The 15071-nt window shown below is 42.2% G+C and overlaps 2 protein-coding genes across 9 annotated transcripts in view; one reads left to right on the top strand and one right to left on the bottom strand.

Moving 5' to 3' along the window:
• The window catches only part of FTCDNL1 (formiminotransferase cyclodeaminase N-terminal like), a 534412-nt gene extending 529589 nt beyond the window's left edge, over positions 1-4823 (bottom strand). For 2 of the 8 annotated variants that reach the window (XM_069225764.1, XM_069225763.1), the window contains exon 1: positions 4698-4769. The gene's annotated coding sequence lies outside the window, so the exon portion shown is untranslated. Of the gene's footprint in view, positions 1-4697 lie in introns of all 8 variants that reach the window. The other 6 variants (XM_069225765.1, XM_069225766.1, XM_069225760.1 and 3 more) reach the window with 6 other exon arrangements.
• Positions 4824-4888: 65 nt separating this feature from the next.
• Positions 4889-15071, top strand: part of C3_1H2orf69 (chromosome 3_1 C2orf69 homolog) — a 44312-nt gene continuing 34129 nt past the window's right edge. Inside the window, exon 1 of the mRNA XM_069225768.1 lies at positions 4889-5191. Coding sequence (XP_069081869.1) covers positions 4988-5191 — 204 coding nt within the window. The 5' untranslated portion in view covers positions 4889-4987. The remainder of the gene's footprint in view (positions 5192-15071) is intronic.

Raw genomic sequence — 15071 nt, forward strand, 5'->3', positions numbered from 1 at the left:
TGTTTTTGCAAACACAAAGGAAGCCAACAAAATTGACATAAAATAAAGTGTGCTGCCTTCCCTTAAACATCACACTGTGCTTTTATTCTTCAAATATTTTTTTACATTTAGTGTTTAAATGATTTAATATGATGCATGTATTTATTCAACATAATGTACTAAATTTGCTCACGATAGAACTGAATACACAACAACACCTTTTGTTATTAAATAGGACATTGAAGACAAAATATTTAGAGGCTAAATTGCACGACGTATAACAAAGACCTAAGCTTAAATATCATCTTCCGTACTAGACCAAAGTGTGTATTACAAAGCAATTTTTTCTTTCACGCTGTGTTATTTTCTTTGTGCAGCCATTATGAAAGAACCTCAGTGTAACTCAGTTCAGAATGTGCGCTGTACAAACAGCCCCATACATATATGGCTTAGCAAGCAATAACGGCGTTTTACATATAACAACATCAGTCATACACAGCTCCCATCACAAAACAATTTATTTGTTTACTCACAACAATACTGTCGGGAGTATTTTGGGTTTTCTTGAATGCTTTTAAATTCATGTTTAAAACAATTTTATGGCAAGACCGGGGGCTCCTCTTATGCTTCTCAGACTTGCTTTATTTCAGTGAGCAGCAGTCAAGGAACAACAATTTCCATGAGGCAAAAGGAACCAGAGCCAATGGGAAGTAAAAACGTATCGGAATATGAACCAATGGGAACAGGAGACCTAATGTAAACACTATACCTGACTGCGTCCAGCCCTATTTTTTGCTGCTCGCAGTCAAGGATAAGTGTTCACTTTCTTATACCATTTATTTCAAATGTTGTTAATGACTGTTTAATTCAATTGTCTTACATACTGTAATTTCTTTTACTGTTTATTTGCCGCGGAATGTGCCCGTTTTTTCCACTTGCTGCGCGCTTCACTGCGTTCCCGACAACCGGCGCCTCTCCTGCGCCTCTCCTCACGGCACGCGAGCGCTCGCGGAGTTACCTCACCTTTTTTTTTCTTTAACGGCCGTTTCCGGCTCCTCATTGTTGCGCGAGTTCTTCTGTCAACTCGCAGCATTAATAATGGTCGCGGAGACACACATTCTGCTCCTTTTCCTGCAACCTCTCTTGCCTGTCTTACTCTGCCTCCTCCGGACGTCGTTTTCTCTGCATCTCTGCCTCAGTAACGCCCCGTTGGGCGTGTTTTACCTTCCTCTTCAGCACAACAATTTTTCTTAACCCTTTCCTTACCAAACTGTTTTTTTTCCTCAGTTAAAATTAATAATGATAACTTCCCTGAACACTCCAACAATCAGGATGATATATTTAGTCAAGATTTTGAAAATCTTATTAATGAGGCAGTAGCAAAGGCCATTTCAGTTTCTATGGGCAAAATGATGAGAAACTGGAGTCTTCTGTTAAAACTATGGTTTCAAAATCCTTACTGGCCCATTCTGCTGGGGAAAGCAGAAAACGTAAAATTAAGGATTTGACTGCCAAAAAAGCCCAATTTGACATCACTCCTGATGGCGCTACACTGACTGGTGATTTCAATTGCTTTGTCGTATACAGACATTTCAAGATGGAAACTATCATCCACCTAAGAGATATTCTCCTTCCCTGCAACTATATGGTTCGTCTAGACCTTCAGGACGCGTACCTATCTGTCCCGATCCACGTGGACCACAGAAAATATCTCAAATTTCAGTGGCAGAACCAAACTTACCAATTTTCGTCCCTTCCATTCGGCCTTTCACAGCACCCTGGTGCTTCACAAAAATAATTAAACCAGTGACAGCCCATCTCAGATCCTTGGACATCAGATTACTAATCTACCTCGACAACATCCATCTAATGCACCAGAACCGCCTTTCCCTTCAATCCCATCTCCAGACCACATGCTCCATTTTCTCTCATTTAGGTTTCATCATCAAAAAGGAAAAATCCATCATAACCCCTTCCCAGAAAATAGAGTTCCAGGGGTTCATAATAGACTTCTCTTCCGCTATGATGCATCTTCCTCAGCAAAAAGTAAAATCCATAAAATCAGAAATTCTGAAAAAGCCTTTGAGAATATTGTCTCCACAACGAAATCTCACTCTCCGCAGAATACCTACCAGGTTCCCTCAAAGAGATTGCGGATTGGCATTCTCGCTTCCTCAAAGATTCCAGCGACTGGAAACTCCATCCCTCGGTTTTCCAATCTCTTCTACACAAATGGGGTCCCTTCAAGATAGATCTTTTTGCATCTCGTCTCAACACACAACTTCCACTGTTCTCCAGCTGGCGTCCGGATCCTTCAGCTCTAGCCTCTGATGCTTTTCTCCAGGATTAGTCTTCTTCTCTCAATTACGCGTTTCCTCCGTTCATAATGATTACCAGAGTACTCGCTCAAGTCAGGTGCCAGAAGGCAACACTAATAATTGTTGCCCCCCCTTTGGCACGCGCAAGTCTGGTTCCCTCACCTTCTCGAGCTCACAACAGACTTTCCGGTCCTTCTACCGATCTTTCCGTCCCTTCTACAGAATTCCATAGGTTATCCACATCCCCTTATCCTCAGCAACACTCTCACACTTTCGGCCTGGAAGGTATCAGGTCTTCCCGATCTTCCATTCCTATTTCGGCAGAAGCTTTGGACTTCATTAATAAAGCCTGGGCCCCCGGCACCAGGAAAGCCTACTGTTCCGCCTGGTCTCTTTGGACAAGCTGGTGTGTGGGAAGGGGCCTTGATCCCTTTTCAGCCAATATAATTTACATAATTAATTTCCTAGCTGCCCAAGCTAGCGCAGGAAAGTCTTACAGAACAATCAATTTGTACAAATCAGCTATTTCTTTATAGCATACCTACAGCAACGGAAAACCTATTGGAGAACATCCTCTACTCTGTCGTATACTCAAGGGAGTAAAGTTTTCTTTACCTCCTTTACCCAAGTATTCGAAACTTTGGGACGTTAATGTTGTTTTAAACCTGTTTCTTTCCTGGCAGGATATTTCTGACCTATCCTTAAAAATGCTTTCCGCTAAACTTACTATGTTACTCTGTCTGGTTTCTATGAAACGTGTATCAGATGTGAGAGCTTTAGATATTTTCTCTTGTCAATTCTCCCCTACAGGTGTTATTTTTTCCATCAATAGACGCACCAAAACCAATATCCGTTCAGTGTTTTACCCTTATTTCCCCAACCAACCTAAATTATATGTAGATCAATGCCTTAAGGTATATGAAGATCGCACAGCCAATCTCAGAACGTCCTCGTGTTCCCAGCTCCTTATTTCTTTTCGCAAACCTCATAGGCCAGTTTCCTCAGCTACCCTGGATAGATGGGTTCGTTGGGTCATGTCCTTAGCGGGTATCGACACCTCAGTTTTTGGTGCTCACTCTTCCAGAGGAGCTATGGCTTCCAAAGCTTTTTGGGTGGGTTCCAGACTAGAGGACATTCTGAGATCGGCTGATTGGTCTAATGACAATGTCTTTAGAACTTTCTATTGTAAACCTGTTCATACAGCAACTTCTGTCATTATAAACATGCTTTAAACAAGCATAATAGGAACCTCCGGTCTTGCCATAAAATGTAGATTTTCCTAGTTTTCTATGACGGAAAGTCTTAATTTTATTAAAGACACGGAGGCGAGTATTATCCCTCCTCAGCGCCTCTTTAACATTTGTTTTTTCTCTGCTATTTTTCCTTCCCCACAGTATCGTCTAATCAACCACAGAATTCAACCTGAACGTCATGCAATATCCTTAGCAACATCGTCTTCGTCCTACCATTCTCCTCGCTGTCAACTTCATCCTCTTCCTGCACCTTGGATCTCCCAGCGCTTCCAATACTGGATGGACTTTTTTCAAAATCTTTGTTCTCTCTTATTGGCAGTTTCTATTGTTTTTGCTATTTTTCCTCTGTTCGCTCACACAGACTAGCCTTCTCGCACCAAGAAAGAGGGCTGGTCGCAGTCAAGTATAGTGTTTATATTAGGTCGCCTGTTCCCATTGGTTCATATTCCAATAAGTTTTTACTTCCCATTGCCTCTGGTTCCCTTTGTCTCATGGGAATTGTAGTTGTTCCTTGACTGCTGCTCACTGAAATAAAGCAAGTCTGAGAAGCATAATACTCGCCTCCGTGTCTTCAATAAAATTAAGACTTTCCATCAAAGAAAACTAGGAAAATCTACATTACTTTCAATAATTCTCCCTAAAAACAAAATACTAATGTTAAATAAATAACTTTTTTTTTAAAACTGTTGATGAGTCATTATCATAGTTTTACATTACTTTCATTGTGTGAATTACATGCAAAATATTTTTCTAACTCGGCTCGTGTTGGTGCTTTTTTATAGCTAGACCAAGGCTCACTCTATACATTTGCTATCTCTCCCACCTCTTCTAAACAAGCAGCACACCAACATCTTGCAATTAATGTGATTCCGTGTACAGCATGCAACCCAGCGTCAACTTGTTAACTCGATTTGGGCTTTTCCGTGAAAGCTCTCTTCCCTATGGCAAACAGCTTCTATCGTTGTTTTAGGAAGCATGCAATGCATGTAAACAGCGTATCAGTACTGTGTAATTCGCTTTCAACTGAAATTAAAGTGGGGACTGGGGATATGCTCATTTCTGCTTCATGTGATCAAACGTCTTTCGCAAAACGCCCAGCAAAGTGCACTTTCAATGAGTGGGAGAAATAATTTACTGCCAACTATACCTTCAAGATCCAGACCAGCTAACCCCAACTGCTCTCTGTGAAACGGAAGTACTTTGACTTACGCTATACAAACTGCAGAGCCCACAGTACTAACGCTTCTGTATCCCGTGTCCCTCGTCTCTTTCAACAATCTCAGTCTGAAAAGGCTTTCGACTTGCAGTCCATTTTTTATGTCATTGACTTAGAGACGTGAGAAGTCTTGTTGGCGCGTGCTCGCCACGACTGGACTAGTGCAAATGCGCGTTCCGAAGGCGGTTGGCGTGTCGGTGTAAAGCCACGCCCTCTGGCCGATGGTGCACTTTTGCCCCACGGTTAGCCCAGTGCGAGCTGTGCTTTGCTGTTGTGTGTGGGTGCTGCTGTGCCGAGCCATGAGCACGCTGTCAGCCATCAGACTGGCGGCAGTGCCGGGCTTCATCCCCCACAGGACCAACGAGTTACTGCTGCTACGAGGAACAACTCCACACCATGTGGTTTACTTCCCAGGGGATGTGCAGGTAGGTTCGTACGTGACGCTACGCTTGCAGGATTGAAGAGAGACGTAGCTGCAGAGAGAAGGTGTCAGATATCGTGAATAAGAAATGAGGGGAATAATTGGGTGAGGAGTATCATAATAATTGCACAGAGACGAGCTACGCTCCTGCAATTAATTGGTATCGCTTGTCTATAGTACCCGAGGTCCCTTATGCTGCTGAGTGTGGCGTTTGAGGAGTTCCTCCAGTGGATAGGTGTACAAGCTCACCTACACCCTTGGTGTGGTGAAGTGATGATTTTGGTGAAAGGGAAGGCTTTAAATTGTTGCAACACTCAATGCAGTTTGCACCCAAGGGAGACGTTCTACCAGTGCACGCAGAGGAAATATAGACTAGTTTGCGCGGACATGTGTTTTTATACTCTGCCTATTACAGGCATTGGGGCAGTGATGAGACGTGCTGGTAGTATTAATTCGTAATTATAGAAATGCATGTACCTGATAGTACTTTCAACGGGCAGGGTCTATTTTTCCCCTTGAGGTGGTAGCGCACAGGGACATTTGAGGGGCTGGATGGTGAGACAGGTGGAGCTTGTAGCAAACGGTTACAGTTTGCGGAGGCCACATTTAGTGGCGAGAGGCATGCACCATAAACCTTGTAGAACCCCTGTCACCCCAGTTGACGTACTACGAAAGGGTTACCCTGCAACAGGAAACTCTGATTATGTATGCATTTCAGTATGGGTGAAACAATAATCCCTTCTTGGAATGTTTTGTTTCACCACTAAACCATACATGTGTTAAGACCACTGACAATGTTGGCAAAGTAGCAAATGTTTGGGTGAAACCATTCTTAAGGAAACATTTTTTTCAGGTCAAAACTCGGAATTGAGTAACTGGGAATGCATAATAAGAGGTACCTATTTGTTGAAAGGCGTTTGCACACGAAAGTGTGTGTTCCTGTGTGTACAACACTGTTTCAGTTACACACAGACTACTTTATTATATATATATATATTTTTTTTTTTAAATAGTAATCTACCAATTTCCTGTAGCTTTTATACCTTTTGTAACGGTATTTAAAAAAAAAGCAGATAGATACTTTTGGTTAACAATTTTTAACTAAAAGTACTGCAAACTGCATTTTATTTGCTGCATATTTAGACAATCCTTTCGCATAATTTGGAGCCTCTATTGGTGCAACATTCCAAGGCAGTTAGATAGCTCTTAATGTATTCTAAGTGTGAATGGTCCTCCTACTGAAAAGCTTAACACTTTAGAGTTAGCAGGGCGTCAGGAGAGACGCTTTGTGCTTGTAAAGCACACAGAGCAAACGCTCCTGTTTTTTCACAATGCGGCGAAATACTGCTCTTTCTTTATACTTAGAATACAAATAAACAGCACAGCGCTTACCAGGTTTTTAAAGACGTTAGTCACCAATGCTGAATAGCTTGATGCCACACCGAACGTGTCGAACATCTTTTCTTTTTCATGGATTTGATGAATCTGCCCTAGAAGATGGGTGGATACATATGAAAACTATTAATCTAGGTCTGTGCTAATCTATCTTGGTTGTTTTGTTTTTGAATCAAGTACCCTTCACAGAGATATGTATGCTAAATTGAGGCTTTTCACTCTTTGATGTCTTATGAATTTTTAATAGGGCGACCATTTGCTAATGCTGTTGCACCAGGATGCAGTTTAAGGAGAGCACACCTGTCTGTGGAAAATGTTGCCATGCCAGGGTTGGGAGTAACGTACTATCACTGAAACTTTTGTGTAGCTTATTGTACTGTAGTTTTTCCCATTTAGCCGTGTTTTAAAGGGCAGGTGTCCATTTTACCCAGGTAACTTCATTCATAGCGTGCAGAGCAACTGCAACGAATACTTGAGCTTGTGGAACAACAAAATTGTCACTGAAAGGGATTCATAACGAGCTAAAGGCTTATCCTCGGAACAGAAGCTGCTCAGTTCAGTGAAATAAACTATGCAGTCAGAAGACATTGTCCCACAGGAAGAGTGCATTAGGAGATGTTTGATGTGTATAGAAGGAGACTGCTGTAAAACCATGGAGGTTCGTGGATTACTATGATAAGTTGTTTGAAGACGACTTTCAAACACAACTTTGTTTTTTTTTCTTTATATTTTTTAAGGCAAACATTGGACACTATGCAAGTGTTGATCTTTACCTTCACAAACAGAGAGTAAACCAAACTGTTCATGTAATACTGCTTTCACCAGTGACCTACAAGTCGCTTTGAGGTAATCTGTTTGGATAGATCTCAGAACTCCAAATTCCACCACAGTTGCAGTTCTTCAGTCAATGAAAATGCCGTCTTTGCAATACATAAGGAAGGGAAGAACACTTAAAGCTGAGGGAAGACCATTGCTTAGTGCTCAAGTTAAAGGTCTGTCTCTCTTGTGAACTCTAGTTAGGCTATCAGACTAGGTTCAGTGATGAAAGATTGACTAAAGATAACATGTCTAGCACTAATATGATTTCATCAAGGTATTTCCTGCACTTTTGCGACAATGATGGTAAGCTAAATCAACCCAGTAGTTATCATATTTTGCACAGCCAAGTCTTTTTAGGATTGCTATATGTTGGCTGGCTTGTAATGTTTCTCTGATGAACAGACTTTGGCTATTTTTTAGTTTTAATAGACAGTTCCTGGTCAAATATAATCCCTGCACACAGAACAGGTACAAGAGTAGATCCCAGTGAAGCTTGTCACCAGGCCTTGAAAGAAAAAGCTGAGCCAAATATCAACATTTCTGTTTTATCAGTATTACATTTGGGCCGTTTTTCACACGTTGGGGTAGAAATATAACCTTCAAGCTCTTTTAAAAAGAAACATGTAGTGAATGGCAGCAATGGTCTAACTATTACACATCTCACTATGTATCAGAAATGTCGGTACCATGGCGCTCAAAAGCTACAACACACCTATTGCCCTGATGTGAAAGTTTTTAACCAGAAACAAATTCTGCTAAAACAGGTAAATAAACAAAGTAGCGGAGCACTCTTATTTCTCCTTGGACATGTCATGAGTAAGGACGCAGGAACATCTGACAATATAATCTCTTTCAGTATCAAACAAATATGTATACGAAGAGGCAAACTTTTAGTTTCTTTAGTGATATAATTTATCAACCAACAAAATATCTAATTACAATGATAATCTTGAGTTAATACATAGTCTTCAGAATGAGTAGTTGTTATTGTTAATGGGATGTAGATGCTCTATGCTGCATCAATGTTCACATTCCAAACACTAACTATGTATTAAGACTTCTGTCAACAGAAACATTGATGAAGACAGAACTCTGATTGTCAACCATGTAGCAGAAAACGTGAAATCATTTAGTCTGATAAATCTGGATAATGGGCTTATAAAAATCCTAGAGTGCTATGCTCACAGATGGTCTCTGCAGCTACCCACAGGTCACTGAATGCAAAGCGGATTGAATAATTAACCAAGACACTACCTAAAAATGATCTGAAAGAAAGGACTAAGTCCACCTCAGTATACTGCCTCTCACCTATATCTCACAAAACCGAGATAGGATAGGCTAAGAGACTGGTTGCCAAAAAGCAAGAGAAATCCACAGGGCCCAATTGCTATGGCCATCTGAATCTTAAAACCCCCCCAGATATTATGTAGTTTGGCTGTTGGCACAGATTCAGTCCTGCGTTGCATACAAAGGGGAGCCAGTGCAGCTCTTGAAGGATCTAGGAACTGCTGAAGAACTAAGGATTTTGTTTAGTGGCCATTTTTCAAGAAGTTAACAGTGTAGTGGTCCAGGGGAGATTCATAGCAATAGTAGAATGTTTACTACGAGTTAGATAGTCTTCCAGTGGAGAGAATGGTAACAAAGCTTCAGTGATGTGCATGGCTGAAGATAAACAAAAAAGCTTTTGGAGCATGTCAATAATTTACTCAAGAAGAAGTTTTAGTATTGGCATTGGGTTACGTCCACCCTTGCGTGGCAAATTGTTCTTGGGCAGAATATCTCACTGTGTGAAATTATCTATTAGAGAACGAAATTTGTCTGTTTTTCACATCATTTGCTTTTTTGTATGAGGGAACAGGAACACATACTCTCACTGATAGAATCATGCTCATTCAGATAGAATTAAGAAAAGAAGTGAAATAGGTAGCTCTGCTCACTCTCCTTGAGTTCAGCCCATTAACCTCTGAGGCTTAACTGCGCTCCTTCCCTCTGTCCTGCACCTCCATTCCCCATCCCCCTTCATGGACCCAAGTCCATGCAGATCCTGTTTTAGGTGCTCTTTTAAGGTTAGAAATTGTTAGGGTCAATTCTGATTCCTTAGGGAGATGGCTCTGGGTTAGTGCAGGGGGTAAAATGATATGTATACTTGTAAGAGCTTCACACAGTCCTCTCCAAGATTGGCCTGTTATTGCCAATCACATATTTTTTTGTCTGCCCACTACAGCACAGCAAATGGCATTGACAGCAGACCAGCCCACTTCGGTACTCAGCCATTGGCTAACTTCACTAAGAATGACAGCATTATGCCTTGTCATAAGGAGCAGATCCACACACAAAATAGTTCTATTAAGTTCCAAGGGCAATGGTAATATGTGCGTTTTTTGAGACTTTTTTTCTTATAGTCTTTTAGATTGAAGACCGACTGCTACCCCCAGCAAGAGCATTTTGCAAAAACTATGGCAAAACAAGCTTTGAAAAAGCCAAAAGGATAGTGGGTTAACACCAGATCCATTGGTTAGGTCTGTCTTTTTTTTTTTTTTTGTTTAGATCACTTCCCATTTAAGCCTTCATAACATTTTTCCTTCAAAAGGTACTGAGGCCAAATTTGCATCCCTTTTTTCCCACATGTTGGGAATTCTAAAGGTACCCAGAGCTTGTAGGTTCCTCTGAAGGATACCAGGAAGATAGCCAAAAATTAATAGTTTTTTTTAAATCTAAAAATGGCATCAACAAAAGGTTTCCTTTGTCAAGATCATCCCCGTCCCAGCTTTCAGGAACAGATGGAGGTAAATTTTCTAAGTGGTAGTCACCTTTTCCTATATTTGTTACTTCTATTTATTTGCAGTTTGCTATGGAAACAGGTGTGAAACCCATGTGAGAACCCAGAAAGCTAAACATTTCCGTAACTAGACCAAATTCGGAATTCAGCAAGTGGTCATTTCTGAAGGTTGCTCATGGTTTGGTTTTGTGTGGTTTTTTTTTGTTGTTTTTTTTTTTTTTGCTCAAAGAAACTAATCATTGAAATCACAAACTGATGAAAATAAGTAGGAAAGAAATAGACAACTTTTTATCTGTAACTGTTGTGCACTTATGGCCAATTAACAAAAATAAATACCATCTTGTCAATCAGACTGGTTGCTTGAATAAAAGGTGCTTGTTGGCTGTCCAAAAACATGGACTATCTAGGGCTAACAGGTGAGCTGGAGCTTATGATTTTACGTTGTATACTGACAATGCACCAAATCATATGGTAAAATATAATTAATGAAAAATGGATATGGATAAAACCTATGCCTTTTTTAAATGTGCCCAAGATAATGAGTTTATGAATAGTAGCCATTTGTACAACTCTGAATTTGATGTTGTTAGAAATGGGGTTTCTAGTTGGAAGAGGTATGCACCTTTGTCCAAATAGGGACCACAATCCTAGTCAGGTTAAGTCGCACACAGTCCAAATTATCCTGTGCCCACCCTCTGGTAGCTTGGCACAGAGCAGTAAGGCTTAACGTAGAAGGCAATATGTAAAGTATTTGTGCAATAAATCATACAGTAACGCAGTGAAACTACCACAAAAATATGCCACAAGGGTTTAGAAAAATATAAGATATTTATGTGGTTAAATTAAGGTCAAAACGATAAAGATTCAATAAGCACAAGTTGAGATATCGCTTTTGCAAGATTAAAAAGAATCTTAGAAATTAACAGTTGTCTCTTGGTTTCACAAAGTACCTGGTTTTCATCATAAATAATAAGCATGAAGACCACAGAGGAGGAGATGCGTGGAAAAATATGGTGTGCGTCGGATTTTCCAGCGCGGCACAGATGATGTGTCCCTTCTTTCCACGCTGGAAGGGGCTTTGTGTTGATTTCCGGCATGCAGTCTTGCTTCCTCACTGCAAAGCAGGGATCTTTTTGATGGCCAAGGACGATGTGGGGAAATCCTGGGCGTGTGGGGGGAAAAGTTACAGGTGTTGCGTCGATCTAGTAGGCAATGCGTCAAATTTTCTGTTGCACGTCAGGCGCTGCATCAATTCTTCACTCGAGAAGTCAGGCTGCATCGTTCTGGTTCGGCTGTACTTTGATCTGGTAGGCTGTGTGTCAAATTTCCAGTCGCAAGGCAGGCGCTGCGTTGATTCTTCACTCGAAGTAGGGCTGCGTCAATCTGGCTCGGGTGTCCTGCGATTTCTGTTGCAAAATGGCTATGCGTTGTTTCCAGCAGGCTGTGTGGTGATTTTCGGCACACAAGGAGTTTCCTGAAGAGAAGAAGTCTTTTTGGCCCTGAGCCTTCAGAAAACAGGAGGCAAGCTCAATTCACGCCCTTGGAGAGCACTTAGCAAGCTCGGAGGGCAGCAGGGCAACAGCAGGACAGCAGTCCTTCTCAGCAAAGCAGTCCAGATGAGTCCTTTGGGCAGCCAGCCAGTTCCTCTTGACGGGTTGCAGGTTCAGGTCCAGAAATGTCCGTGTTGGTGGGGTCAGGAACTCAGTTTATATACCAAAAAATGCCTTTGAAGTGGAGGAGACTTCAAAGATTGATTTTGAAGTGCACAAGGTCCCCTTTCAGTTCAGTCTGTCTGCCAGGGTCCCAGAGTGGGGTTTGGTAGCCCATTGTGTGAGGGCAGGCCACTAGCCCTTGAAATGTAAGTGTCTGGCCCTCCACCCTTCCAGACCAGGAAGACCCATTCAGTATGCAGATGAGTGCAGGTGTGACTAAGTATCCTGTGTTTGTGGTTGTCTGCGTGAAATGCACACGGAAGCTGTCGCCCAGCTATTGATTGGAGACAGGCTGTAAGGCACGATGGATTTTAAATGCAGAGAAATGCTCACTTTGTAAAAGTGGCATTTCTAAATTAGTAATATAAAATCCAACCTCACCAATAAGTAGGATTTTCTATTATCATTCTGGCCATACTAAATATGACCTGGTTACCCCTTTCTGATCAGAATCTACCATTCAAAGAGTACATGGAGGTAGCCCTAATGCCTATCCTATGAAAGGAGCAGGCCTCACAGAAGTGGGAAACGAATTTAGGAGTTTTCCACTACCAGGACAGATAAAACACACATACCTGTCTTCCTTTTTACCTATTTAACACCCTGCCCTATGGGTTACCTAGGGCCTACCTTAGGCGTGACTTATACGTAGAAAAATGGGGGTTTAAGGCTTGGCAGTACTTTTAAATTCCAAGTAAAAGTGCCAGTGAAACTGCACACACATGCCTTGCACTGGCAGGCCAGAGACCTGGTTAAGGGGCTACTTATGTGGGTGGCACAACCAGTGCTGCAGGCCCACTAATAGCATTCAGTTTACAGGCCCTGGGAACATGTAATGCAATTTAGTAGGGACTTGTAAGTAAATCAAATGTGCCAATTGGGAAAGAACCAATGTTACCATGTTCAAGGGAGAGAGCATATGCACTTTACCACTGGTTAGCAGTAAAGTGCGCACAGTCCTAAAACCAGTGTTAGAAAAGTGGAGGGAGCCATGCAAAATTGGTGGATGACCACTCTAAGGCGGTCAGGTCTTACAGGGGTTATCCATGGTATAGTGTAATTCAGAGGGCATTTGCAAAATTTGTTGTTGTTGTTTGTTTACTGTTTTACATGTGAAAGTGAAAAATTAAGACCAATCCAAATGATAATGTATATGTTCTACTACCTGTGAATACATACTTCATCTAAAAGTTGTACTTAACTTGTGTGACTTGGTTTATTACTGGTGACAAGAGAGGCCCCAGCATGCTCTGTGGAGATATCAAAATTTTACTGTGACAATTGAGCCATTCTGGCAGTGTAGACAGCTGCAGGCTTTGGGACTGGTTTTGGCCGGTGTTCCGGGAAACCAACTAAGCCAACACATTTCTGAAAACTAGACAGCCAGGGAAATTCTGGTAATGAGACTTGCTTGGATCCCACTTCATTTTCTGGTGAGGGTGATTGTAGATGTCATTCCACAGTTTAGCAAGTGATGGTGCATATGGGGCACTCCATGGGGAGATTCTCTATGGTGTATGGAGATAGATCTTTTGTGAAAATGCTGCACTGAGCAGTGCCCAGGACATCGAGACTTAAAGTTCAAGGATTTCATGATGGGTACATTCCCATGCAGGCTTCAAGCCAGTGTTCTCGGAATTCAAAGAACAGTGTCTCTCACCCAGGCCATCTCAAAGAACAGCGTCAGATGGGAGCCACTGACTGCAGGCTACAGAGGGAATTTGTTCGGGCATGAAGGGAAATGGTCCAAAACTGCCATATTAATGAGCCTCTGAAAGTCGGCACTTACAGAAGTTCCTACATGAGCATTTGACATGCGAGAATGCAGTGTCTGTTTACAACTGAGTATCAGAGATGGCACACTTACTGGCCTGCTGTACTTCTAAGCCTAAGGTGTGATATTGCAGGCACTGCTCTTCTTCCAATCCCATTGGGGTAGGGAGGGAGATTGAGGCATTTTTGGCAAAGCCATCGTCTCAGGGCCTGAGAAGGGGCTATTGCAGGGTCTGCCCTACAACTGATCCTCCGAAGAGAAACTGCAGTTCATGCCTTAGCCTGTATACCGTAGGGCCTGCAGTACTCCTGACACTCCGAAAGGACACATTGCATGGAAAGCCATAATCCTGAGACTTAGAAGGGATTCTGTCCGGCATGATATACTCCTTGTTTTCAGAGTGAATACTGTGTAGGGCCTCTATAACAATGAGTATCTGAGAAAAGACACTAAGTACCTACCATACTCTGTGAGCACAAAAGTCATTTCTGCATGGACTGCCCTTCTCCCGAGCTACCAAGGGAGAACGTTGTACGAAAAAGTCATATCCACAAACCTCATGACCAACGGTACCCCTTAGCTTCAGAAGGAATATTATGGTGCCTCAAACAGGAAACTGTATACGAAAAATCATACATCTGAACCAGAGGTGAAAATGCATAGCTACCCAGTTAAGCCCCATTCTTCCCTGTTGCATGTCTGGCAGACTCACTGTATGCCTCTTTTATTGTGCCCGTCTTCTCTGAATGTCTTTTGTGTGTGTTTGTATGAATGCAGGTTGCACATTTCTTATGAGTGCAAGGTGAGTGTTTTGCCTTTGTGAATGCAGGGAGAGGAGTCTGCATGAGTATATAGTAGTGCCTGTGTTGGTGCAGAGTAGTGAGCAGTTTGCCTGAGTGCACATATTCAATCTGTGCAGGGCAAGTAGTTTGTCTGTGTGAGTACCTGTGATATGAGCATCTACTGTGAGTGGAGTGTCTCAATGAGTGCAGGGTTTCAGTGTGTATTGTGAGAGTAGGGTGAGAAAAGTCCCAGTGTGAGTTGTGCATGATGTGCCTGTGTGACTATGGGGGTGATGTGCTGCAGTCCAGGTCGTCAGTCTATGTTAGTGTAGTGTGAGGGAATCTCTGTTAGAGTGCGATGTCTGTGAGTGTGGGGTTGGTGGTGTGGCCGTGTGAGAGTAGAATGAGCAGTGCGCCTGTGAGTACTGGTGAGCAGAGTTTCAGTGGTTATTGTGAGTGCAGGGTGATTGGAGTCTGTACAAGTACAGGATTTCAATGTGTATTTAGTGAATGCTGTGCCTAGTCCCTGTGTGAGTGCAAGGTGAGCTGAGTTCTATGCGAGTCCTGGAGGATTGGTCTGCCTGTATGACTATAAACTGTGTTGCACGTGAGTCACTGCAGAT

Source organism: Pleurodeles waltl, chromosome 3_1 (genome assembly GCF_031143425.1).
Source record: "Pleurodeles waltl isolate 20211129_DDA chromosome 3_1, aPleWal1.hap1.20221129, whole genome shotgun sequence".
Taxonomy (NCBI): Eukaryota; Metazoa; Chordata; class Amphibia; order Caudata; family Salamandridae; genus Pleurodeles; species Pleurodeles waltl.